The sequence below is a fragment of the Heptranchias perlo genome, chromosome 20 (genome assembly GCF_035084215.1).
Source record: "Heptranchias perlo isolate sHepPer1 chromosome 20, sHepPer1.hap1, whole genome shotgun sequence".
Classification (NCBI taxonomy): domain Eukaryota; kingdom Metazoa; phylum Chordata; class Chondrichthyes; order Hexanchiformes; family Hexanchidae; genus Heptranchias; species Heptranchias perlo.
The window spans coordinates 46,834,617-46,861,181 of NC_090344.1; the positions used below are offsets into that span (position 1 = coordinate 46,834,617).

A 26,565-nucleotide genomic window follows, 5' to 3' on the forward strand; every position below is an offset into this window, starting at 1 on the left:
CATCTGGGACCTTAGTGTACGGTGGGACCAACAGTCTGTCTCCTTACCCAATGAGATTAAGGATTGAGAAAGAAACAGAGGAACGACAGAGAAGGAAGGTCAATTAGAGTCAAATCAGATACAGAAAGATGAATAAAGAGAGGGAAAGGAAAAGTAAGAAAAAAAATTTAAAATGTAAAATGTGACATTTTTAAAATCTCGAATGACAATTTACTACATACAGGAATGAGAATGAACAGTTTAAATTGTTCCTTTTCTGGGCCAGAGGGATTGATTGGCATTGCAGTAACAATTATCACATCATTAAAGAGGTACTTTCGCTTTTACGTTTCAGCCCTAACTTTCTGTGGCGAGTTTAATGGGCGATTAATGTGCAAATCCAGCAAGTTCTTGAAAATAACGGGGAGGTTGAGGGCGAGATGCTGTTCGTGCGAAGCAAATGGTGGAGCGGCGTAAATCGACCGGCAAGTTCTGGAGATTGGCAACTTGTGGCGTATTTCTTGCTGGCCGATTTGTGCATGAATTAACAGCGTGTGTCGTTAACACACCGTTATTTTTCCAGCAAGATCCGGCCCATTGTGTTTGGAGCAAGCCGCCTTCGGAAGGATGCATTGGCCTTGATTGGAGCCCAGGCACGATTCACTAAGTTGATAACTGGGATCAACAGGCTTAGCCATGATGAGAAATGGGATAAAGTTTAGTTTATATTGCTTAGAGGGAAGAAGGAATGAGAGTGATCTGACTGACATGTTTGAAACAGTGAAGAGAATTGATATGGTAGACAGGGAATGATTCTACCCTCCGATAGAGGAAGTCAGAACGGGGAAACATATGTTAAAATTAGAACTAAACCACTTAAAAGTGAACCCAAGTAATATTTCCTCACTCAAAGGGTTGTAGAATGCACTGTCGTCCCAGAAGTCCATAGTTGTGGAATCAATTCAGATGTTTAAAAGGGAGATAGATACTAACTTAGGAAGTTAGGGTATTAAGGGATATAAAGGCCAGGAAATGGGGTTAAAAAAGACCTGTCACAGATGACAAAACGGCAAACCACAAGAATGAACCTTCTACAGTTCCTGTTTAAGGGCTGCAAAGTAAATTTGGTACCGAAACTCAGAGCAGTGGCCTTTCAGCTCGCTTTACACTCTGGGTAAGTGTGTAAAAATCGTGCAAAGTGTGGCCTACAAGAAGTTGGACAGCATCACATTTTATCAAAGTACCACGGTCTCAATAAGACCATTAAAATCTCATTTACAAAGCTAATCAGAGGCCAAGCCAGGGCTGAAGTCCAGTGTCCAAATGACGAGCATGGAGGTGGTCAGTTCTGAATTCTCAATTCGCCCTCGTTTCCAGTTCACCCACTCTTCTGTGCTAAGTTTCATGATTTGGAGACAGTGCATTCTGAATAGTCACCAGATTTGTGAATTTTCCCTCCTCCCCCACCCTCTAAAATCCCACTCAAGACAACTGTCACACAGATGTGTTGCTTAAGTTTCAAACTAAATTTGAGAAAAGTAATAGGAGATAGAGTCAATGGAGTCATCTGCCTGAAGGTCGGAGCTCGCATTTCCTGAAAATTGAGCACAGGACAGTGTGAAGGGGGAGAGGAAGTTCTCTTGTTTCCTGACTTTAAATCAAACATGGTTACGTAACATTTCAACAAAGGTACTTTTGTTTCCTCATGCTTGGCTCAGAAAGTGCTGGACGGTCAAATCTATTAAAAGTGACTCAACATCATCATGAATTATTTGTTTGATCAAGTGGATATTTGACCTATCGTTTAATGTACTAATTACAAGTCAGAACCTTGATGCATCCATGCTTGATTTGAATACAACTGGGGATCATGCAACATATTATTATGTTTCTGCTGCCATCTGATGACAATCCTGTGCATCTACACCTCCTACAAAAGACAAGACTGATTTGGTCGAGATTCAGAGCAAGTTATTGGAGTATCATTCTGTAATTCTTCTTGATTTATGTCAATACTGCAACACAGGAACTCAAGAACAAACATGCGACAATGGTTACCTGGATCAAACCATTATGCTAAACTTTTGGCTTCATCTCAGGTCTTTGTAAGACCATTAAAGCTCCGTTAATAAAGGCAATTGGGGGAGGGGGGAGGCAGTCATTGTAACAGATCTGTCGCTGTCCAATTCGAACCTCCAACTCACTGCATAGATGAATTCAAATAAACTCATATCTGTTGCAGATTCATACTGAACCTAATTTTTGAGCTTCAATGTGCATTTACATATAAAAAACAAAGTTGCACTTTCCCCCTCTTCTGTTTATTGGGCTGTTTATTTTTTTTAAATTTGACTCAGAGAGTAATCGAACTGACTGATGTCGCACTGAGCGAGAGGCCCAGAAAGTCTTTTCAAAAAATGGCTGACGAGAGGATTGACTTGTCCTTTGAACTGTTACCTTTAATGCTGGAGTCTCATCTTCCTCATCTTCATCCTCCTCTTCCTCAGACACCACAGTGTTTGAAAAGATCAGAGGCGTCCAGCGTAAACTGTCAGGATCGACTTCAATCTTACGTGGATTGGCTTGAAGCTTTGCCATGTGATCCTGAATCAGCTTTTCTCGACGAATGACCAGAAATCTTGCAACAATAAAAAGAGACTCATTACCAAAGGATACTGTAAAACAGAAGGACAGTGAAATTTCAAACACCCACTACTGGACGACAACAGTATTAATGTGGCTCTGTAACTGTGCTCTTGGGGTGTTGCTGTTTGTCAACATAAAATCCTTTATCATTAAAAAAATAATTAACCAATAGCCATTATTTCTTTGCAATCACTTATTTTGGATTAGTTAAGATAAATCTCTCAGCGACTGCATGGAAATTAATGCACTATGTGCACGAAACATTATTTGCTTGTCTTTACTTTTCACAGTATATTTCTGAGAAGGAGAAAAAGCATAGAGGTATTCTCTACTCTGTGAAAAAAGCTGAAAGCAGAGCAATGAATGAAAACTCATCTGATGCCTAACAGTTCTGCGATGCCCACGTACCGGTCACTGCGTAACTGTAACATCTTTAGATGGTGCAGTATTGTGGTGATATCCTGGGGACAGATGCCTGTTAGTTTGCTCAGTTTCTTGATGCTGAGTTGCTTGTCATGACATTGGTGAAGGCACTCCAAGATCACACTCTTCCAGTAGGCCATGTACGAGAGACGGCCCAGGTCAGACAGCGGCTTCTCTGGTGACCCAGCCTGGCCTTCCCTCTTCGACAGCAAATAACCTGCACGCAGAAATTATTTTGCAAGTCAGCTTTCAAACATGGAGCGCAGCATTAAATTATTTCAATGAAGAGCAGAAGAATTGTGTCAAAGTCAAGATTCGAAGTGTCTGACGGTGTGCACCAGCATTTCATTCACCAAGGGATACAGAGTTTGCACCAAGGAATGAGGGAGGTGAAGTGATCTGTGCAGGGACTAAACACAGGGCTGAATCAATGGGTTATCTAACCAGGCTAAGTGGCCTTTCCTGGTTTCGACTTCAGCAAAACCATGCTCCATAGAGCACTCATGAGCAAGCTCACAACTGTGACCAATACCGAGGAGGTGCAGAGTGGAATCCAGGCACTAGAAAGAAAGTAATAAAAGTAAGCACAACACAAAACAAAGGGGTGGCAACAATGAGTTAACACATGCTGCAGTTATGCACCTTTTACTCACAGCCAGTTACAATATGGTATTGGCAGAGGTCTGGGAACCAGCAGTCCAGCTGCCTCTCAGCTGGAAAGTCCTGTGTAGGGATCTCAACAGGGAAATAACTGGCAGAGAGGAATCAAAATAATAATACGTCTGATTGCAGTATTAGCTCCTTAATGAGCAATTCCCTAGCAGCAGGTAAGTTAATCCTCTGAACCAAAGATTGGATGGGGGAGGGAGGGAGAGAGAGGGGTGGGAAAAAGAGAGGGGGAAGAGAAAGCAGAGAAATGGGGGAATAAAAGAGATGGGGAGGGGGAGCAAAAGGACAGTAAAAGTAAAAGAGGAGGGGGGGGCAGAGGGGAATCTATGTGTGGATGCAACTGAAAAAGACAGCTTTTCAGCTTTGTGGCCTCTCCTTTGGTTGTTACTCCAGTCACAGGGACTTAAAAACAGCTGCTCCCTTTTTCCTCCCTTTAAAGACAAAAAATATCATCTGCATTCTGAAAAGGGCGAAGTCTGGAGATTACGAAGCTTTCACAACCAGCAAGGTATCACGACAAACATCTCCACAAGCAAAGCTCACTGAGTTGTGAGTGACAGTCACAAGTGGGTTACAGTCAGTCTCATGCGTGGATTCACCATTTCTAACACTATCCACCTTGTGGGAGGGAAACTAATTTTAAGAAGCATTTTCCTGACCTTCTCCAAATTCATGAGATTCAGTGCAAACTGTGTGGTAACATATGCCATGCACAAGTGGATATACTTTTTTCTCATGACAATTTTATAAATGTTACAAAGATAGTGGCCTGGAAATTCTGGAGTTGTTCTCCCAATGTCTTTGGGCAGGAGACTGGCAGAATCCCGAGAGAAATGGTACAAATGGCCGGTGTTAGACATTTATGCCATTTTTCTGGGCATTCCACTGATCTCGTGCCAAAGTTATGGCAGGAGATCGCCAGAACTCCTGCGGAAATGTAGGGCCAGTGTCTTTGGGGATGGGGATATTTACATTGAAATTTCACTCACAGATTAACTTGACTACTCAAGACAGCGGTGGATGAACTAAGGTCCCTTTTGCCCTTTCCCCAACAGTATTCTTTTTATCAAACACTGAAAAATCAATGATTGCACATCATTTTCACAGCTCTGCTTGATTCCTGATAGACTTTCACATCCAGTGCGCACTGGGTCCTGTGCTGGTGGCCACCATCATTGGTGTGGGAAAATGGTCAACCTTTGCCTCTTCCATGGAACTTGGCGCACATGACCCAGAATTCATCCTCAGAGCTCAAACACTATTCAAGTGTTTCTAAATCAATTTGTGACATGAATTTGTGCGGTCTTATCAGGCCCCATTTGCATTTCCTCTGCAGCTGTGTTGCAGTAGGATGCAATGAGATTTGTGGTAAAGCTGCAATTGGGGGGAAAGGCAATATTCTGTGTTTACTGGAAACTTTCACATGGGGGAAAATGAGTTATTAGCCAGAGCAATGGTTCACTGGTAACATTCAAACTTATGCCGAGGAACATATAACCTGAAAGGAGATTTAGCCATTTACTTTCAGAAAGCACCGAGCTGACCCAGTGCAACCATCCCCACTTTGACAGTAAATAAACTGACAGAGAATTTTTTTTTTGCGTCTTGAACATGGAGCATGAACATGAGGCATGAATCAGTTCAATTCTGAGTTTGCACAACTTTTAAGGGTCTGGAAGAGCCAATCCATTCCAGCCCAGGTGTTTTATACTTTAGGCTTGCTGTAGGGGACCAGCCTGCAAACAGGCACTTGGTTAACAAATCCCTCTGGGCCTCTGACTCTCACAGCATGCAGGTGGACTCCAGTGACTTATTACAACATCTGGTGGCTTTCTCTCTGCATTCACCAGATAATGTCAATGAGACAATACAGTCTCCACCGCAGAAAGCGGGCACGTTCGTGCGAATGTGATTTGCACGCTTTCGGCGATGGCCGAGGTAACATGGCCAGGGGAGTCCCAGGTTACTGTCCCAGGTTACTATACCAGGACTTGAGTATGGAGTATGGTACCTCGCGAAACCTCTTCCCACTAAAAAATAGACTTGCAAAGAAAGTTATGTGAACCCCATGGAAGCCAACAGTATTAATAAGTTAAATGGGCACTTGAATCCGTTTCTGAAGACCAACTGACAAATATGAACTTCCTGAATGATGACCAGAGGGGCGCCTGTTTCTACAAATATGCACTATGAAACACTGTTAATTCTTGAAGAAATAACAATTGCTCCTTAAGCAGTCAATAGTACTGTACTTGCAATTTTGACATATGTTCATAAATAATATTTAAAAGCACGCCTTGACTTCTGCATTTGTACGGTTTAAATGCCAACATCTGCTTTAATGCCCGAAATAACCGGTGGGCTTAATACGATTTATGTGGCGCCTATAATTGAGACCTACGGCAAATGGTCAGCGCCATTTGCCTGATATAAGCAGACACAGTGTGAGTGGTGAGGACTGTAAACGGGAAAGAAACATGGTATTTTTTCTGTAGCTGCTTTCAACTGAATGGGTAGATACCATGAACTGCACAAGTATCCCCATTTGCCCATACATCTCCACCTTCCTTTCCTTGTTAACAGGATGAGCTGGAGACCTGCTTTCAGAACTCTTTAATGCTTCTCCATAACTGGCATGAGTAGGCCAGGGTGATTGTCTCTGCAACATCCTCCCTTCCTGCACAGCTTACCTCCTAAATAGAGTACATTCTGAGACTGAAAACTAGCCTGCGAGAAATTGGGTTGATAAACTTCCGTCTTACCAATCTAGTGCACCCCCCTCTAACATTAAGAATGATCTAAGTGTGGAAGTAAGATGAATATAGCTCTACAAGAGCACAAAAGGAGCACCAGAACTCAAGAATAAAACTAAATCTATTACAATTTATCTATGAACCTGCACATTTCGCCAATTCCAAGAATACAACTTTGAATTTGTAGAAATCCAAAAGATATTTTAAAACGTCATTGAGCTTGCACTGTAAAAGCTTAACAGCAACAGCAAGTGGATTGTATTCTCAGTGATGTTACAATAATGATGCCATTGCTGGGTTTTATTTCAATTGTATGGAGTGGATTTCCTCTGAGGAGAGGTGAACATCGGGTTTTATGTTCAACAGTTCAGTGTTGCGTTAGCCATTGAGAAAGGCAAGACTTGCTTTGCATTCAGCAGTGATGAGTTCTTAAAAAAAAAAACACATAAGAGTTTTCATAAATCTGCTGCAAGATTATCGACTTACTGAAGTCGATGAGGAACCTTCCATATCCCTTCCTCTGGTATTGGGGAAGGATCATGATGCAGGACACATTGTACTTCTGCTGGCAATGCTTCTCCTGAATATGATGGGAGCAATAGGAAGAAAAACATCAACTAGGAGAACAAATATACAGAGTGCACATTGACACATACCATCTCTCCAGGGCCTGCCCCGAGACTCCCAGGTTTTGTGGTCATGTATGCAGGCTTGCCAGAAAAATCTTGGATTTTGTCCCCCCACCCCCCTCACCTCCATAAATTTTGTGGCCTTTTCAGATTTAATTTCCCTGCCAGGAAAGCTATTTGTGCAGAAGGGTAATTTATAACCTAGAATTTGTGGCAATTCTCCAGCTCTCGGAATAGTGTCCTTTTTGGATTTACGTAAATTATAGACAAATGTTTCCTGTCCAAAATGCAATTTCCTGAGAGCAATTTTTATTTATTTTTTGTCCCAGAAGACAACAAAGTGGCCGGGCATGTTCGAAGGTTCATGTGCAGCAGCAATGAGTGGCAGCATTTGGGTACGCAACCACAATTCCTCACTGTTATCTGTATCTGCCAATCCACATGTCAGAAGCAAAGCGCTTCTGAACAAGCAGAGAGAAAGAACCGAGAGCATTTATTACCAGCATAACTCTTACGCACTTTGTGATGACAAAGCTGGTTCCATTTTGGTCATCTTCTATGTACTTACAACAGCAATGTACATTTATACAGCTCCTTGAAAATAGCTTCATGTTTCAAAGCTGTTCACAATTCGGGGGGGGGGGGGGGGGGGGGTGGGGGGGGGGAAGAGAGGGGGATGGAAGGGAAAGTCGGAGCCGCGAGGAAGTCAGTGGGCCAAAGGCGTTGTCTAAGAAGCAGGCTTTAATAAAGCTTTTGAAGGTGGGGAAGAGAAGGAGCAAGATAAAGGGGTTTAAAGGAGGGAAGCTCCAAAATGTGGGGGCAAAACTGCTGAAGGTTCTGCCACCAATAGTGAAGGGGAGGGGAGGGGAAGGGAAACTGTGCAGCAGACCAGAGCTGGAAGAAAGGAGGGAACAGGCAGGGATGTTGTGCTGGAGGATGGTGCAAAGGTAGAGTGGGGTGAGGCTGTGCAAAGATTTTAAAACACGGACAAAGATTTTGAATTTGAGGTGTTGAAGGACTGGAAACCAATTGAGGTCGGCAAGGATCAAGGTGATAAGGAGTGGAGTGGGACGTGGAGTTCTGGAGGAGCTGTTGATCATATTTGGTGGAGCTAGAGAGGCCAAGAGAGCATTGGAAGAGTCAAGTCTGGGGGTGAGAAAGGCAAAAATAAGGGGCTCAACAGCAGCGAGGGGTGCTGCAGGGGCAAACGTATGCATTAGGGTGAACCATCAGGAAGAGGGTTGGGATTAGGGCACCCTGATCAGAATGGCTTGTCTTGCCAACATTGAACCATGACAGGGCAGTGCCATGGAGAAAGGCCTGGAGAAGGAAGGTGCCATTGACCATGTCAAAAGCTGCAGAGAGGTAGCACCAAAATCAGTCAAACAGAATGTCATTGATGACGTTGCCCAGAGTGGTTTCAGTGCTGCAGCAGGGCAGAAGTCAGACTGCAGGGATTCAAATAGGGAGAGTTGCGAGAGATGGCATGAAGGTAGATGAAGCACCTTCCAGAAGGGAGGAAAGGGAGACCGGAGGTGGGGCAGTAACTGGAGAAAATACGGAGCATTTTTAAGGAGCAGTAGGTGATTAGGGCAGTTCAGAAAATGGGAGGCACACTACCCAAAGAAAGGGAGCAATTGATGATTTTGTGTTGCCAGGCCAGGGCTGGGACGAGGAGCGAGCTGGGAGCAGTTAGGGTGGGCAGAGGGGCTGTTGGAGGCTGCGGCAGTTGAGCAGATAGCCTCAATTTTGGAGACAACCAAAACTCAAGCTTCTCGAGACTGCCGTTAGATGCGAGGACGGTGGTCACGGGTCAGTGAGCTTGGAAGTAACATGCAAACAAATTAAACTTGCGCGTGGAACTTAATATGGGATAAATTCTAGAAAACAACTGAGTTAATATGCTATAAGTTACACTGGCAAGCTCATGACAGTAGCCAGAATCTAAAAAATGTATTTTTAAATTTAGATGAAATGAGTGCTGCAACTGTCTGTTGCCTTGAACTATCCAAACATTTGCTTCTGAAATGAAGGAAGGCTGGGACTCACCTTGGAGAAGTAGCCCACGAGATGGCAACCCTTGCTGTCGTTCTGTGTCAGCACATAGAACAAGAAGGGCTCCACATCATAGTACAACGTTTTGTGGTCAAGAAAGAGTTTGGCCAGTAGACACAGGTTCTGGCAGTATATGGTGCTGATGTTCCCGTCCACCTGTACAGAAAAGACCATTGATAGAACATGGCAGGAAGATGTTAAAATATTAAACCTCTTACTATTACAAGTTCGTCGTTCAGGAAGGGCGAAGAGAAAGAAAAGAGAAGTGAAGTGTAAGTTGTCAAAGCAAGACGCTTTTGGAAATGACCACCACTTGGTGGAGGGACTGACTTGGGGAGTCAAGTTAGCAGCAACAAGTAAGTAGCATGGGGAGGAATAGGGACACAAAGACCACGAGAAAAGTGACAGGTCGAAAAAGAAACTCCTGAATTTTTTTTCAAGTCACTTCCAATGGGGACTGATCTGCTAGGATTCTGATTGACTTATCGGAAAAAGAGAATGAGCCAAGATGAAACACGTTTTATTAAATAAAAGAAAGTACTTCAAAAATTTTCAGCAATGAGTGGCTCAACAGAGACTTTCATTTTGCAGTGCAAATCAAGTTGACTTTAAGGCTCAAGACAGGGTGATGTCAAGCAGCATCACACACAGGATTCCATTTAATTTACAGTTTTAAATAGCAGCTGTATTTATCTGCATGTTACAGGTTGTAAAATACTACATTTGTGTACCTGCTGGTTTGTTGGCCATTGCCGGGATCCTTGTTTTATGGTTTCAAATGGCTGATCAAAGGTAGATGTGTGTGTGTGTATAATTTTCCCTGTGTGGAAACAGTGGGATGTGGAGTGATTCTAAACAAAATGACTGAAGTTCCTCACGTCAGTCACCCTGCAGGTCGGGAGAGCCAGGCTGAGTGGGAATGAATAGAGAAGAGAATGTTTTGTCCATGAAAGGGGGAAAAGACAAGCGGGGAAGAGAAAAGATAGAATGCATAGGTATACTTTGTGATGGACAGTTACTGAGCACAACATTGGAATTGTACCCAAAAGCGGACAAGCAAAAATCGTGTTTGGAAAAAGCTGATTTCTATTGTTAAATTGTGTCATGTTCTGACCTTCTGCACTTAATCCTTCAAAAATGGAAATGTTCCATAGCAGACCAATATCATGTAAGCCAAAAATCCCAAACTTACCTCAAACACGGAGATGTTGTCTTTCCTGTAAATCTCATTCGCAGGTGGGTGAAACCAATTGCATTTCTTCATGTGTTGCTGCAGAATGCTTTTGCTCTTCATGTACTTGAGGCAAAATTCACACAAGTATAACTTAGGCAGCCTGCAAGAGACAGATGCACAGATAAGGGCACGGCCAGAGGCAAATCAGCTCACAAACCCGGCGATCTGACACCATGCTACCCTTCCCCCACGGCACATCAAGTTGCTTGTGCGTGTGGAGGTTTTACTGGCACTCTCTCAGACAACCACTCAGACACACATCTCTTGTCTGCTCGCTCAGAGCAACAGATGTTGCTTTATTTTACACCCGAGAACCATCAGCAAATCACAGATAGGTAAGAACACCACCCACAATCAATGGCTACTTGGGTGAGGCTCTGGGTCGGCTGTGGTATACGGCTGGCTCCCAATGTGGCAGACAACCTGCCGACTGCAGTGCGCCAGATAGGACAATGGGGTAGTGCAGTCGGAAAGCCTACCTGCAAAACTGGAAGTCGGGAGCTGACAAAGGTGATCTGGATAGACTGAGATTCTTGTAAGATTTAAGATGCCTGCTGCCACCCCTGAAACCATACCCCAGCACAAGTGAATGTCTTCTGAGAGATTGGTTTTGGGGGAGTGGGGGGGGGGGCGGGGAAGAACAGCAGCTTAAAATTAATTTAATGAAAACGTTTTTTTGTCAAAAATCTGCAAAATCCCTGGCAATATTTAATCCTAGACTGAAAATGCCACTTTGACTGCCAAATCTGATCAAAAGCTGAGATAATGAGGGGCAAAAAAACCATCCAAAATATGGAAAGATGACTGCAGTTGCTAAAAAAAAAAGGATCTTGATGGCGAAGTGGGATTGTAGGAAACAGAAAAGGTCAAAGCACTCGGAGCCCCTCAGGGATCCTATGATGGTATGCACCCTTCATTAAGCTGCTATTTCTGCTCTCGACCCTGAGTCAAAGGTTACTGTAACTTGTAAGATTAGATAGGTTAAATAAACAGGAAAATGTGCACTAAATGCATTCTTAACCCTTGCACCAATCAACTTACAAAATGCCTCCAGGTACTTTATCTGTCACTAACTTTTCTCTAGTTTCCCTTCAAAGGGAAGCTGACAGAACTGTACAATTGGTTCGTATTCTGTTCAGGCAACCCACTTTCGATCAAACATTGGTCTTGCATCGGGCTTTTAAACCAGTTCTATTAAAAATCCAACGTGTAAAAGAGTGCAATCCTGAATCAATGCCTTTCAATATAATGCCCAAACATGTAGCTCATTCTTCTTAGATATGAGCTGTTTCACTGCACAAATGGAGCCTCACATTGAGAGAATAGCACCAACATTACCTTGATGGGCAAAAAAGTTAGCCCAGACTGCTCTTTCATGTAATACTACAACCAGGCTGCCTTCTAATACCTCGGTGGATGAAGTGTGCGAGAAACTGGGGCAGAAAAAGGGGTGAGAACAAACTAACTTATAAAAATATTAGAGTTGAACAGTAACCAAAGACACACGTCAAAGATTAATTTCAACTTTCTCAATAAATAGTGCAAAACCAACTGATTAAAGCCAATGGGAAGTAAAAGCACATCTGTGCTAGAAGAAGCAGGGGTTTACTCCCTTTTGGGACAGCTGATGAATAGGGAGGGGAATGGTCATTACTGTTAATGTGATACCACCAGTTTCCTCAGCAGTATCATATTGGCAACTAAAACTATTTAAAATTAAATGCACAAAACTCATTCCACAATTTCACTCAATACTGAGCTCACTGCGCACTGTGTTCGAAGTGCCATATAACACAATATATGGGTTTGTGGTCAAGACGTATGTATTTTCATTATACAGGCTGGATAAGAATCGTGAATGTCTTAATAGAAGCACACACAAACATCAACCATACACTGGAAGTAAAGCCAGCCGGTCCAGTCAAAACAGACTGAGCTCATGTTCAGCAAACAAGATTAAGAGAGTCTCACACTCTGAAGTCCACTGTAGGCCATGCAGAGAATCCCACACTGCAGGGGCAGCTCTGCTCGCAGCTGCAACTGGTTTCTCTTATCACATGTAAGGTGACTTTCTGGGCTCCACAACTGCTATTTCTGTGCCTCAGCGAACAAGTTCAACTCCCATTTGCTAGTTCAGAGGTATTGAAATTGCCAATCAATTCCAATTCAATAAATTCCTCTAAATAAAACATTTCCCAAATCCAGAAACAAAAACCCTATTCTGTACAAATCCCCAGAATCATAGAAGTTTACAACATGGAAACAGGCCCTTCGGCCCAACATGTCCATGTCGCCCAGTTTATACCACTAAGCTAGTCCTAAAACTTGGCCCATATCCCTCTATACCCATCTTACCCATGTAACTGTCCAAATGCTTTTTAAAAGACAAAATTGTACCCGCTTCTACTACTGCCTCTGGCAGCTCGTTCCAGACACTCACCACCCTTTGAGTGAAAAAATTGCCCCTCTGGACCCTTTTGTATCTCTCCCCTCTCATCTTAAATCTATGCCCCCTCGTTATAGACTCCCCTACCTTTGGGAAAAGATTTTGACTATCTACCTTATCTATGCCCCTCATTATTTTATAGACTTCTATAAGATCACCCCTTAACCTCCTACTCTCCAGGGAAAAAAGTCTCAGTCTATCCAACCTCTCCCTATAAGTCAAACCATCAACTCCCGGTAGCATCCTAGTAAATCTTTTCTGCACTCTTTCTAGTTTAATAATATCCTTTCTATGATAGGGTGACCAGAACTGTACACAGTATTCCAAGTGTGGCCTAACTAATGTCTTGTACAACTTCAACAAGACATCCCAACTCCTGTATTCAATGTTCTGACCAATGAAACCAAGCATGCTGAATGCCTTCTTCACCACCCTATCCACCTGTGACTCCACTTTCAAGGAGCTATGAACCTGTACTCCCAGATCTCTTTGTTCTATAACTCTCCCCAACGCCCTACCATTAACGGAGTAGGTCCTGGCCCAATTCGATCTACCAAAATGCATCACCTCACATTTATCTAAATTAAACTCCATCTGCCATTCATCGGCCCACTGGCCCAATTTATCAAGATCCCGTTGCAATCCTAGATAACCTTCTTCACTGTCCACAATGCCACCAATCTTGGTGTCATCTGTAAACTTACTAACCATGCCTCCTAGATTCTCATCCAAATCATTAATATAAACAACAAATAACAGTGGACCCAGCACCGATCCCTGAGGCACACCGCTGGTCACAGGCATCCAGTCTGAAAAACAACCCTCTACAACCACCCTCTGTCTTCTGTCGTCAATCCAATTTTGTATCCAATTGGCTACCTCACCTTGGATCCCGTGAGATTTAACCTTATGTAACAACCTACCATGCGGTACCTTGTCAAAGGCTTTGCTAAAGTCCATGTAGACCACGTCTACTGCACAGCCCTCATCTATCTTCTTGGTTACCCCTTCAAAAAACTCAATCAAATTCGTGAGACATGATTTTCCTCTCACAAAACCATGCTGACTGTTCCTAATCAGTCCCTGCCTCTCCAAATGCCTGTAGATCCTGTCTCTCAGAATACCTTCTAACAACTTACCCACTACAGATGTCAGGCTCACCGGTCTGTAGTTCCCAGGCTTTTCCCTGCCGCCCTTCTTAAACAAAGGCACAACATTTGCTACCCTCCAGTCTTCAGGCACCTCACCTGTAGCTGTCGATGATTCAAATATCTCTGCTAGGGGACCCGCAATTTCCTCCCTAACCTCCCATAACGTCCTGGGATACATTTCATCAGGTCCTGGAGATTTATCTACCTTGATGCACGTTAAGACTTCCAGCACCTCCCTCTCTGTAATATGTACACTCCTCAAGACATCACTATTTATTTCCCCTCCAGGATAATCCAGTCAACTCCAGGATAATCCAGTTAATGCAAAGATTAATCAGGGATCCAAACTGGATCTGGAATCAGCATCTCACAACTTGAGCAGTATAAGAGGACAGCAAAATGTACAAGCAAGTCAAGAATTTAGCAGCGACTGAGTTCATTCAGGTAGCAGCAGTGTGTGCCTGTGACAGTATCCTTTCAGGACAGCTGAATAATGGCAAATATCAACTATTTTTTTTTCCACTCGGCAAGTTAATAATTCACACACGCCAACCATCAGTGCTTTATGCTAACAGTCAATATTTTGGGGGGCCTGGTCAGTGTGTCGGCGTATGCTGACAAAAATCAGTGCAGACCGGGCCTCTCTTCCCCCTGCCTACTCCGACTCGATTCTGGCCGTTAATGTACGGGGCTGGGACCCTCTCTTCTCTCTGCTGCCACCAGCAAAAGTGCAGGGATTGCAACTGCTGTAACCTTAGGTAGTGTCTGGTGCTCTTAGAATGGTAGCTCAGCAAGGAGTCAATGCTCCAGGGAGGAAATTGGGAAAAAAATATGAAGAAAATTGCACAATATTAAAGAGTATTGGCCCAAATGTGATTTTTTTTCTCCCTCAGCACACTGGTACAATTTAATTAAATAAACCAAGTGACAACACTTTAAGGCAATGAAATCAAGGGCAGCAGACTGTACTTGCTATCAGCTGAGAGTATGGCCATTTCTGCATGTTAAAAGCTTGATTTGCTCTAATAAGGCTGGGAGCTGTAATTCAGTAGTTAGACCACTATCTACTAATGGGCACAATTAGTGTTGCAGCATACTTCAAAACAGAAAAAGGAGATCTCAACCTAATTTAACCACTCGGTTGTGTCTCTATGATTTAATGAGCTCTTTGTCCCTTATTTCAACATAAAACACATTGGAGCATTGATGATGAGCCTCATTAAAACATATTGCAATGGACAAACAGAAAATGTGTCATGGGGGATTGGCGTGTAATGAGCTAAATGTTCAGTGTGCAGAGTAATGAAAACCATCAGTACTGTACATTTAAATGCGAAGATCATGAATTCCTGATAGTGGGATTTAATTTGGTGGACTGCAATTGAACATCGTGCAAGTAAATGGGAAGCAGTTTGATCCAACATGATTACATACACAATGTGAGTGATAGGGAAGGGATTTGGTCCTTTGGAATGCCATGCTTCCAGGCAACAATATTTGGTGTCAACTGTATTGTTCCTAAGTTCAGGAGAAATATATAACTTAAGAATTTGCCCTAGCAAATACAAAATCAAGTGCTGTATTTGCTTTTGGTTAATCATTGCTTGACATCCATAACAATCCTTCACCATGTGCAAGAGTCGCCAAACCAAGCTACTGAGAAATTCACAAAAGCTGAGGGTTTCTGTTTCCTGTATGGGGAGTGCACATTCTCTCCCTTCAGGGGCATGTCCACATACCTAAGTCCAGACATCTTAAGCACAGGTCAGCAGAGCCCAGGACCCTCATGTGCACACAGGGACACCACTGCAGGTTGAACCAGCTGAAACCACACAGGGGACCTGCAGGCAGCACCAGTAAACATTCTGCTCTTTGTCCAGCCAAGGCCACCCTGCCTGTTAGAGCACTGGCTTGTAGGGTTACCCAGAGTGGAATGAAAAGAATCCCAGCCCTCAGTGATAAGTTTGCCCCTCCAGGCTTCATTAGTGAACCAGGCCGGCTGGTCAAAAGTAAACAGTGCCCTGAGGTACTGCAGCTCTGCTTGGATCACTGAGTCTTCCACAGAGGGTTGATTTGGTTCCAAGTTTCTATTGCCAGGTAGTGACAGTCATTTTTGATTCACTGTGACTGCAAAGAAGATGCCATTCACTTTCCCTCCCCGCCCATTGCAAGGGAAGATAGTCAGTCAGCGCCATATCGGCAACTGGTTAAGAGAGGAGTTATTGAGCAAGGTGATGTCCTACGGGAAGATCAACCACTCCTCTATTGTAATACAAGAGAGTTTTGTTCTTCTGATTATAAATGGCCCGTAATGCACTGAAAACAACCATGCTTATAAAAGGAAATGGAAAAAAATATAATTTTCTTGAGAATTCAAAATGGTTTTATGGAGCATTATGGGTTAACATGAGTTGTCACCAGAGGACTGTATTCCAACGAAAGCCAACTAATTCGTCTAAAGCCAATCAATGTAATACTGCTGCATGATGTTGCTGAGCATGACGGCAGGGACTAAGTGAGGTCATAATCTGCAGGGTCTCACACTGGTGGTGACACATCACCAGTGGTCTTTCACATGAGGAATGCAATTGATACTCCCTGGCCTGTAAAGTAATGCTGGTTGCTGGTAATACACTGTCGAGTGGTAACAGTATGGACACCGCTAGTACTGCGTTTAAAATCATTCTGGAACACTGCACACGTTGCCATGCACGAACAGCCATCATCCACCAGGTGCATTATTGATTCAGAATATGAACCACGTTCCAAATTACCTTTTAATTCTGCATTACAATGGCAGAATAATTCCCTCTAACTCCTCTTGTGAATGAAGTGACTTATCTTGTTCCACAGATCTGACCTCACAATTTCAATACGAGTTTTAACTGTCTTGTAACGTTTCATACGCATTACAAAGAGCAACAGAAGATAGGGACTGAGTAAAAGCCTTTAAATTAATCCAGGGTTCAATCTCCCCGATGCTTAGGTTGTAAAAGCTGTGTGCAACTGAGGTGTCCCCCCAGCACTGATGTCCTTCTCCTGGATGAAATTCACCCAACTCTTCCCTCTCCATTCAGTTTGGAGCAATCAATTTTATTTACTCAATTTCCAAAAACCAAAAGGAAAAGGTGAAAGCTTTTCTTTGCCAGACTTGAGGTTAAATTCTCACATCTAAATATACAGTACCTGGTGTATTCCTGGGGATATGGAGAGGAATACCAGGTCTGAATCTCGTATTTTCCAAACTCAATAACAGAAGGTGAGCGGACTTGTGGATCTGGTGGGCCAGTGACTCCAACTTTCTGTTGAAGAAAAAGAAATGCATATAATGTTAAAGCAGTTGTAAATCTTTTATGACCCCAAAGGTATCCTTTAACAGTCAAATGATTTTCTCTAAAATAATTTCAGTTGTGAGACAACCTGAACATTACTGTTTTTTAATGTACGACACACAAAGTGTTTTCCATTGAATAATGTCATCACTCCATGTTTCATTCCGCAGATAGAGATACAAGATTCCAGTGAGATTGCTGTGTCTTCATTCCACATACTGTCATGCACCAAACTAGTCTAACTGCCTTGTCGCTCTTTCTCCCTCCAAAAACAGAGAAGGTATTATTACTGTTAGTCTCAGTTTCACTGAAGTTCCATCCCAATTCCAGGCTCACCTGCCACTCTCCTCCTCGATATGAACCGATTTCAGGATAAATTTTTACAATTCCTGCAAATGACACATTGAGCCCCTGCACTTATGCGCAATTATTTGGGGAGCATACCACCAGACCAAACTTCCCCAGTATGTGACCATTTTGAAGAATTATTTTCTCCTTCTGGTAATGTGCAACTGAGATATCAGCTTCAGGTTCCCCTCAGCGTTCTCCATCTTAGCACACCTCATGGAGAAGCGCACAATGCAAGTCACTCAACTTCTGACAGTGAAGCAGGGGAAGAAGTCACCACGTGACCAGCTCAAGAGTGGGAAGGCCTGGGAGCAGGCTGGCCATCTCTTGTCTGTGAATGACGGTGAATAGCATGAGGATTGAGAGGATCAAAGGGAAAAGAAAGCAAAACGATGTACGAGAAGAGCCTTTTCATGAGTTCCACCAACAACCGAGTGGGCAAATGCACTGAGTGCTGATGCATTAAGCCACCGTGCCCAGCATCTCCCATTTTAAATTCCTGTGCTGTACCAAGCTAGCTCACCTCAGCTGAGGCAGCAGTTGGAGCATGACAATTTGCCTTAGCACTCTGGGTTAGGAGTGGGGGTAAAATAAAATCAGGCATGCTTCCCACGCCTGATTGCTGTCGGCTAACTCTTACTCAAATATCCGTGCGCACGGACATCAGATGAGAACAGGTTTGGGCCTCGGCCACGATGCCCCGCACGACTTATTAGCCTGCCGACATGCACTGTCCAGACTTAGAGGTAGGCAGCGTATCAGAGGGCACCAGCACCCACACTGCATTCCAAGTCACCAGCTTCAGAAGGGGAGAAAATTGGCAACAAGAGTTGGCAACATGAAGAACACGTCAGCAGCTTTATTGTTCCTTGCAGATTTAAACCCTATTCTTCTCATTGTACAACGTAGAAAACATGCACAGAATAATGGAATATGTGGAACCATTGGAGATGTATTGTATATTCAATTCAGAGATTGATAACTGTTTTACATACACACACTCCGACTCGAACATTGAGAGCTAAAAGCAACTCATCTCCCTGCGTCCATGGAGTCAGACACATAGTTTTACTGCCGTAACTACAACACAGAGGTTACAATGCTGGAGGTCTTGCTGTGTACAATTTACCCATGTTTACGTGACATCATCAAATCTATGACACAGAAATTGGAGTTTGATTTTTCAGAATCACTGTCTGACTGAGAAAATGTAACTCAATATCGAGCAAATGAAACTCCTTGAATGCAGAGTGTTATTTGGTGCCAACACACCCCTCTTAAAAATATATTATTGAATGCTTCATTGGAGCATTAACTTTTAATTTTTTTTTCAGACTTGGACCATGAAACACAAAATCAAGAGCTGGCCAAATGGTCTTGCACCTGCAACTGCACAACACTAAGGGTCTGTTCAGCACTGAAGTTCAGGCTAAGTCCCAGCAGCTTGAAGAGCTGTGTAAATTACCTGGCAGATCTGGCATTTTTCCACTCAACCTGTACTGCCAAGTTTATCTTCCAATGCCTCTTTCAGTAAAAAAAAAAACATTTTGGTGTCTGATGAGCGCAGCTTTATTTTCCAAAGGAGCAATACAATCTGACTGGCATTCTCCCTTTAGATTCCAGTCTGTCCAATTCTCGGTATTTCACACAACACTGGATCAGGAACAGAGACTCTGCCACCTTCATTCAAGAGTATTCCAATTTCAGAAAATGCAACTCTTTTCAGACTAAGTTGCTTTCTGAAAATTGCAACTACATTGTCAGACGTTATTTTTTAAACCTGGAAATGCTCAAAGCCAAGTTATGTAGTTCACAATACACTAAAGCAATCAGATGCAACAACAACAACTTGCATTTATATAGCGCCTTTAATGTAGTAAAGCGTCCCAAGGTGCTTCACAGGAGCGTCATCAAACAAAATTTGACACTGAGCCACCTAAGGAGATATTAGGACAGGTGACCAAAAGCTTGGTCAAAGCGGTAGGTTTTAAAGAGCATCTTAAGGAGAGGTAGAGAGGCGGAGAGGATTAGGGAAGGAATTCAGAGTTTAGGGCCTCGGGAGCTGAAGGCATGGCCGCCAACAGTGGAGCGAAGAAAATCGGGGATGCGCAAGAGGCCAGAATTAGGAGAGCACAGAGATATCGGAGGGTCGTAGGGCTGGAGGAGGTTATAGAGATAGGGAGGGGTGGGGCCATGGAGGTATTTGAAAACAAGAATAAGAATTTTAAAATCGAGGCGTTCCCTGATGTAAGTTAGCGAGCACGGGGGGTGACGGGTGAACGGGACTTAGTGCGAGTTCGGATACAATGGGCAGTAGGTTTTGGATGAGCTCAAGTTTACAGAGGGTGCAAGGTGGGAGGCCAGCCTGGAGAACATTGGAACAGAGAAGGATTGCTTAATCCCAACATTTTCAAGATCCTTTGTCTCAAAAAACTTTCAAACTTTGTGCTTTTCCTTTAACATGGCAGTTCTGTTACGGATACAGAAAAGGAGTGAGCCATTTTGTAAGGTGCTGCCTCAAGAAAGGCAAGATCACATTCCTACAATTCGCAACATGGCAGAAAGCAACTAAAGGAAAAGACTGGAGTATCACAACCACTTACCTGTGATGGGCAACTGAATTTTAGGTATTAATACAACAAACTAGAGGATTTTCAGTTAATTTGGACAAAAATTGGGGTCCAATATCAGCATCGAAGAGCTCAGGTTCATAAATAGGAGCCCGATTCCTCTAACAGTCACATAAAGTGTTATAAAGACAAGTTATCGAAATGTCCACAGGTGAATACTGCCCATCATCCCCATTCTGTCACAGGATCCAAACCTCACATCACATCTGATCATATTCCCTATCAAATATCAGCTCCAAAGCAGGCAATAGCTTTGAGGTATACAACACGGTATCAAAGTGCAACTCAGAAACATCATGAAGTGCAGACGCCTCTCTTTATAACACTGATGTTTAGTTTCAGAATCTGTAAATCATACTATCACATTCCAATTTAAATGTATTCATGGACTCAGTTTGTGTCAGAGAATTCTATATTCTAAGCACCCTCTGTGTAAAGAAACTTTTTTTAACCTCTCCTCTCTTTTTGTGATTATCTTCAATTTGTGCCCTTGTCGTCTTTTCAGCTGTGTCACGGGAACAAATCTGGATGTTAGCAGCACAGGTGATGGCATCAATTACATTACAGAGAGACACAAAAAATATCATGAACCATGGCAGCGTGGAAGGGTCGTGAACAGTGAGGACGACAGTGATAGACTTCAAGAGGACACAGACAGGCTGGTGGAATGGGCGGACACGTGGCAGATGAAATTTAACGCAGAGAAGTGCGAAGTGATACGTTTTGGCAGGAATAATGAGGAGAGGCAATATAAACTAAAGGTTACAATTCTAAAGGGGGTGCAGGAACCGAGGGACCTGGGGGTAATATGTGCACAGGTCATAGAAGGTGGCAGGGCAGGTTGAGAAAGCTGTTAAAAAAGCATACAGCATCTTCTGCATTTGACAGTGAACAGAAAGGTTATGAAGAAGGCTCACATTTTTTGAAAAAGGAAGCTGCAAGACTCTGTGCTCATACACATGTATTTGTGCAGATTTGAATGGACTGAAGACACTTGTATTCTTGACAGATCTATTTTTGAGGAGCTGTGCTCTCTTTTTGTACAGCACCCTTCCACATGGATGTTGCCTGGTATGAGAAAGTACAAATAAACATTTGATTTTTTTGTTGTTGTTAGAACAACACAGATTACGGGTCATATGATAGAAATGTTTAAAATTGTGAAAGGATGGGGCAGGGTGGATGGAAACAGACTGTTTTCAGAGATGTACAGAAAGAAGGGCCATTGATACAAGATTAAATATAAGAGATTTAGAACAGAGAGCAAGAGAAACTTCTTTTAGATAATTGAGGCAGTGGAATTCACTTCCAGGGTTAGTAGTTGATGTTGAAACCATGTCAACATTCAGATTAGATTAGATCAGTGAATGAAGGAAAAGGGGATGAAGGGATGTGGGAATAAGGTGGGTAAATGTGACTCAGACCATTTGCTGGTGCAGAGGGTAAATGTCAACACAGACTGACTGGCTGGGCTGAATGCTCTGTTTCTGTGTTGGAACTTATATGTATTTCCACTGAATATCACCGAAAGAGAAACCGTTCCCACTGGCAGAAGGGTCTCGAAGCAGAGGACACAGATTTACGGTGACTGACAAAAGAACCAAAGGCAATGTGAGGAAAAACTTTTCTTAGTTATGATCTGCAATGCGCTGCCTGAAAGGGTGGTGGAAGCATATTCAATCGTGGCTTTCAAAAAGAAACTGGATAAATATTTGAAGGGAAAAAATTTGCTGGGGTACAGGGAAAGAGTGGGGTAATGGGATTAAATGGATTGCTCTTTCAAAGAGCCAGCGCAGGCTCAATGGGCCTAACGGCCTCCTTCTGTGCTATAACAATTCTATGATACAATGCTATGAAAAAAAAGTCACAACTTGAAAGGACTGGTTTATGGTCTTTGGCAAATTTGGTATGTGAAATTATGAATCTACATCTGTCAGTACTTCAGTACCAAAATCTTTGTCATGCAACCCCAGGGCCAAATGCAGGAAAGAAAATAAGAACCGGCAATCTACACAATGAGATAAAACTAAAAGAAATTTAAGAACAAAGATGGAGAAAGAAAAACAGCTGATGAACAGATCGTCAAGCACAGGTCTGTCTGAAGCAGAATGGGCAGCACATGTGCATCCTCCATAGGGACATAACCAATCATTGTCAAGGAGTACTTTTCCATACAAGGGCCCTGCTGTAGCAGTGATGCAGTTAATGAGATACTTCACTCTCAGCCAGGTGACATGTAACTTAAGAAAAAAACTCGTGCAAAACGTCATCACCACATGCATCTGTGGAAACACAAGGGAAAATGCTTCATCTACAGGAAAAGGCTGAGCGCACTGCATTTGAACTCTCAATTCTAACTACTCCACTAAAACTAATCACAAATGTCTGAAGATAATTTGAGAATGTTTCTCCTCTTGTTGGCCTCATAGATGTTTCTTAGAGCAGAAAAATATCACATGTACACAATGATCTAAACCTTGATAACTGGTATGATTTTCCGGGAAAAATATCATCTTGTCACATGGCACCAGTACAAGGGAAATCTTTTAACTGAAAGAGGATTTGTGATGCATCATATGCAGAAACAGCATTCAACTTTCAACGCTTTTGCATCACGACAAGAAATATCACTTACTATAAAAAGTATTAAATTGCATACGCTGACTTCTTCACTATTGCTTTCCTGCATTCTTGGTTCTCCCTACTGCACATACAACATCGCAAAGTGCAGACAAAGGAGACCATTCAGCTCATCTAGCTCTACTTCCAAAGGAACCTATGATCCCACCCATCACTGCCTCTTGAATCACTCCAGAGTTTTTGCTAGGCTGGATACGATATTGTTGTTGAGTTCTTTTGTAAACCATACGTCTGATGTGTTTGGCTTTGTGCAATTACTTTCCGTATAAAAATAAAAAGTTTTGACAAAATGATAATTGAACCATGTGCACAGAAGAAGGAGCACAATACCAGATGCACATAATGAAAGTCTTCAAGATATGACAACATTCAAAATTCTATGCATACGTTTACACAGGACAGCGTAACAGATTCAGAACTTGCATGAGTTGGAGGAATCAAAAAATTAACAGACACCACCTCTCGTCCTTCCAATCTTTAGCAAAGCATGCCACAGCACCACTGAACTTTGCCAACCAACACAGGCCCACTTTTCAACAGACATGGGAACCGAGTCACGGAGTTGAAGCATTGCGGTATCAGAAAAAAGTGCAAGATCCTGGGAATTAACTGCAACACCCGTGTGCTCCTGTTTCAATAAGGTTATTAATTCAATTACTTCACAAAGATTAATCTGCAAACAAGGAATGGGTCGTCAAGGTCTGATTAACTGAATGACAAAATCTCATGAGCCAATAATGTCAGAATTAGAGTGATGTCCTGTTCATTAGGCCTACTTACTCAAACAACAAACTGTATGAACTTATACAAACATAAATCTGGGTACAAAAGTTTGAAATAAATATCCTAGGGACAGCATAAATCTTCTGTTTGGACTGCCTTGTTCGTGGTATTCAGTCGCTAATGATTTTTTTCATCTTGACGGCATTCGAAGAAAGTGTGTATGAAATGGGTGAAGTTCACACACAAATGAAGGGCACATTTTAAAACAAAGCCAAAGTGGCTAAATGCTCACGCGCAAGGACAAATCAAACTTAATAAAAAATACTTCTACAGATTAAAAGAAAATAGTTCTCAGGAGAATAAGGATGGGTGTTGAGCTCAGCTTTGGGCAACAGAAGCTGCTATCGGAGCAGCTAATAAGTCAGTAAAGATGACTGGATAACTGAGGTAGCAATAGTTCAATGTTTTTCCACTTTGTTAAGAATCACAGGGCCATTAGGGACTGCACAGGGTCACTGAAGGACTCCGCAGGACAGATTCAGGTGGACTCCCAGGATATGGTGAAAGTTTTAGATAGCTACTTTGTCTCAGCCTTCATTCCAGTAGACAATGCTGAGTTACCAATAATGCAGTGTAGAGTTGACTCAAGTAGTAAGTGTCAAAGTGGATGCACACATTGTCCTGCATAGAATAAGGGGTCTCAAAACAGATCGGGCTGCTGATCCTAGAATCATAGCATGATACAGCACAGAAGGAGGCCATTCCACCCATTGTGCCTGTACTCGTGGCATTCACTCAAGGGAGCTCAAAAGAAAAGGGAACTGCACTTAAATATCTGAGCAAGGGGCTCGTCAACAGCTTGGCAAGTCTGGGATTGTTTCCATGGACTGGAAGGAAGCCCATATGGTACCGATATTCAAAAAGAGCAACAAGTCAGAAGCGAAATTATAGGCCCATCAGTTCAACCAGTTATAAGCAAGTTGCTTGAAGGGATCACTGGAGATACTCTGTATGACCACCTGGACAGAGAAAGGGTTATCTGAGGCTCGCAACTTGGCTTCTGGAAAAGATCGTGTCTTACCAATCTGGTTGAGTTTTTTGAGAAAGTTACCATGTTGGTGGACAGAGGTAGCTTGGATGACATTGTGTACCTGAATTTTCAAAAAGCTTCTGACAAGGTACCACGCAACAGGTTACTTAATAAGACAGAGTTCTGTGGGATTGGCGAGCAAATCTTGGATTGGATAAGGAATTGGATGCATTCTTCTCGGCACATGGTTGTTATTATTGGCAGTGGCCCTGTGTGGGGGTCCGTCACCAGTGGAGTCCTGCAGAGATCAACGTTAAGACTGATGTTCTTCACCATCTTTATTAACGATCTGGATCAAGGCATTGGGGGAACGGTCCGCAAGTTCATGGATAATACGAAGATGTGTGTGTTTTAGGACCTTAGATGAGAAAAAAACGACCACAATCAAATCTAAATGCATTGGGGGAACGGACCCGCATCCGGCAGATGTCATTTAATACAGAGAAACATCGTGCCATGCATGTGGGTAGGGCGAATGGCAAGTATGAGTATACCAGGCAGGGTTCTGAACTGAAGGTTGTTGAGCGTGAAGAAACCTTGGTGTTACAGTACATATACCCTAAAGGTTCACACCAGTATTTATAGGCAATAGCAAAAGCAAATAGAGTATTAGCATGAATTGCCAGGACAATCCAATACAAAATAAAAACCACTACAATGTCCTTTAATAAGACTTAGGTTAGACCTTGGTTAAAATTTGATGTCCAGTCCTTGTGGTCCTCTATATTCAGAGGAAGGCCAGTTGATTGATACCTAGCTTAAATGCCCCGAGTTAGCTCAGTAAACAAAGAAGAAAAAGACTTGCATTTATGTAATGCCTTTCACGACCTCAGCCAGTGAAGTACTTTTGAAGTGCAGCCACTGTTGTAATGCAGGAAACGCAGTAGCCAATATGCACACAGCAAGCTCCCACAAACAGCAACGTGATGATTACCTGATAATCTGTTTTTAGTGATGCTGGTTGACCCGGACACCAGGGACAAACTCCCCTGCTCTTCTTCAAAATAGTGCCATGGGATCTTTTTTCCACCTGAGAGGGCAGACTCATCCAAAAGACAGCACCTCTGACAGGGCAGCACTCCCTCAGTACTGCACTGGGAGTGTCAGCCCAGATTATATGTTTCTGGAGGGGGACTTCAACCCACAACCTTCTAACAGAGGCAAGGGTGCGACCCACAGAGCACTTCACAGAGGCATAATCACAAAAAATGGATGCTGAGCCAGAAGAAGATATGAGGAGGGGCGATCAAAAGCTTGGTCAAGGAGGTGGGTTTTAAGGCGGAGAGGCTGAGGGAGGGAATTCCAAAATGTAGGGCCCAGACGCCTGAAGGCTTGGCCACAAATGGTGGGGTGAAGGGAGGGAGGATGCGCAAGAGGCATAAGTCGGACAAGGCAGTTAGCAAAAATATTTTACAGATGTTTTAATATACACTGAAACTAATAATGTGTATTTCACTGGCACATGACAGTTTGATGCTTTCTAACTATATCGACATGTAGGCAAGCATCTGTGCCAAGATCGAATACTATTTTTGCCCCCGGTCCTCGAACTGCAGTGAGTGTGTCTGAACTGGTTCTGCTTGGTTTCATGCCCTCTTCCAACCCGAGTCCAAGATAACACAACTGAGATCAGTAACAATTCATGGGAAACTATAGGTGTGAATCTATGGCCTTCTATTTAGTAGTATGGCTCACTCCAGTTGCAACAGACCCCACCAATTTGTGGCCCGGTAGCCTCAGAAAGATCATGACGTTACAGTCAAGATCAACTTGTCTCAGTTGGTAGCATTCTTTACTCTGTCAAATGCCTGCGGGCT

The 26,565-nt window shown here is 43.0% G+C and overlaps 1 protein-coding gene across 2 annotated transcripts in view; it reads right to left on the reverse strand.

Moving 5' to 3' along the window:
• LOC137335803 (histone acetyltransferase KAT6A-like) overlaps nucleotides 1–26,565 on the reverse strand; it is a 125,626-nt gene that overhangs the window by 14,081 nt on the left and 84,980 nt on the right. For both annotated transcript variants that reach the window (XM_068001241.1, XM_068001242.1), the window contains 6 exons: nucleotides 17,172–17,287; nucleotides 10,347–10,488; nucleotides 9,149–9,310; nucleotides 6,957–7,050; nucleotides 3,034–3,265; nucleotides 2,437–2,617 (listed from right to left, as the gene is read on the reverse strand). In XM_068001241.1, coding sequence (XP_067857342.1) covers nucleotides 2,437–2,617; nucleotides 3,034–3,265; nucleotides 6,957–7,050; nucleotides 9,149–9,310; nucleotides 10,347–10,488; nucleotides 17,172–17,287 — 927 coding nt within the window. The remainder of the gene's footprint in view (nucleotides 1–2,436; nucleotides 2,618–3,033; nucleotides 3,266–6,956; nucleotides 7,051–9,148; nucleotides 9,311–10,346; nucleotides 10,489–17,171; nucleotides 17,288–26,565) is intronic.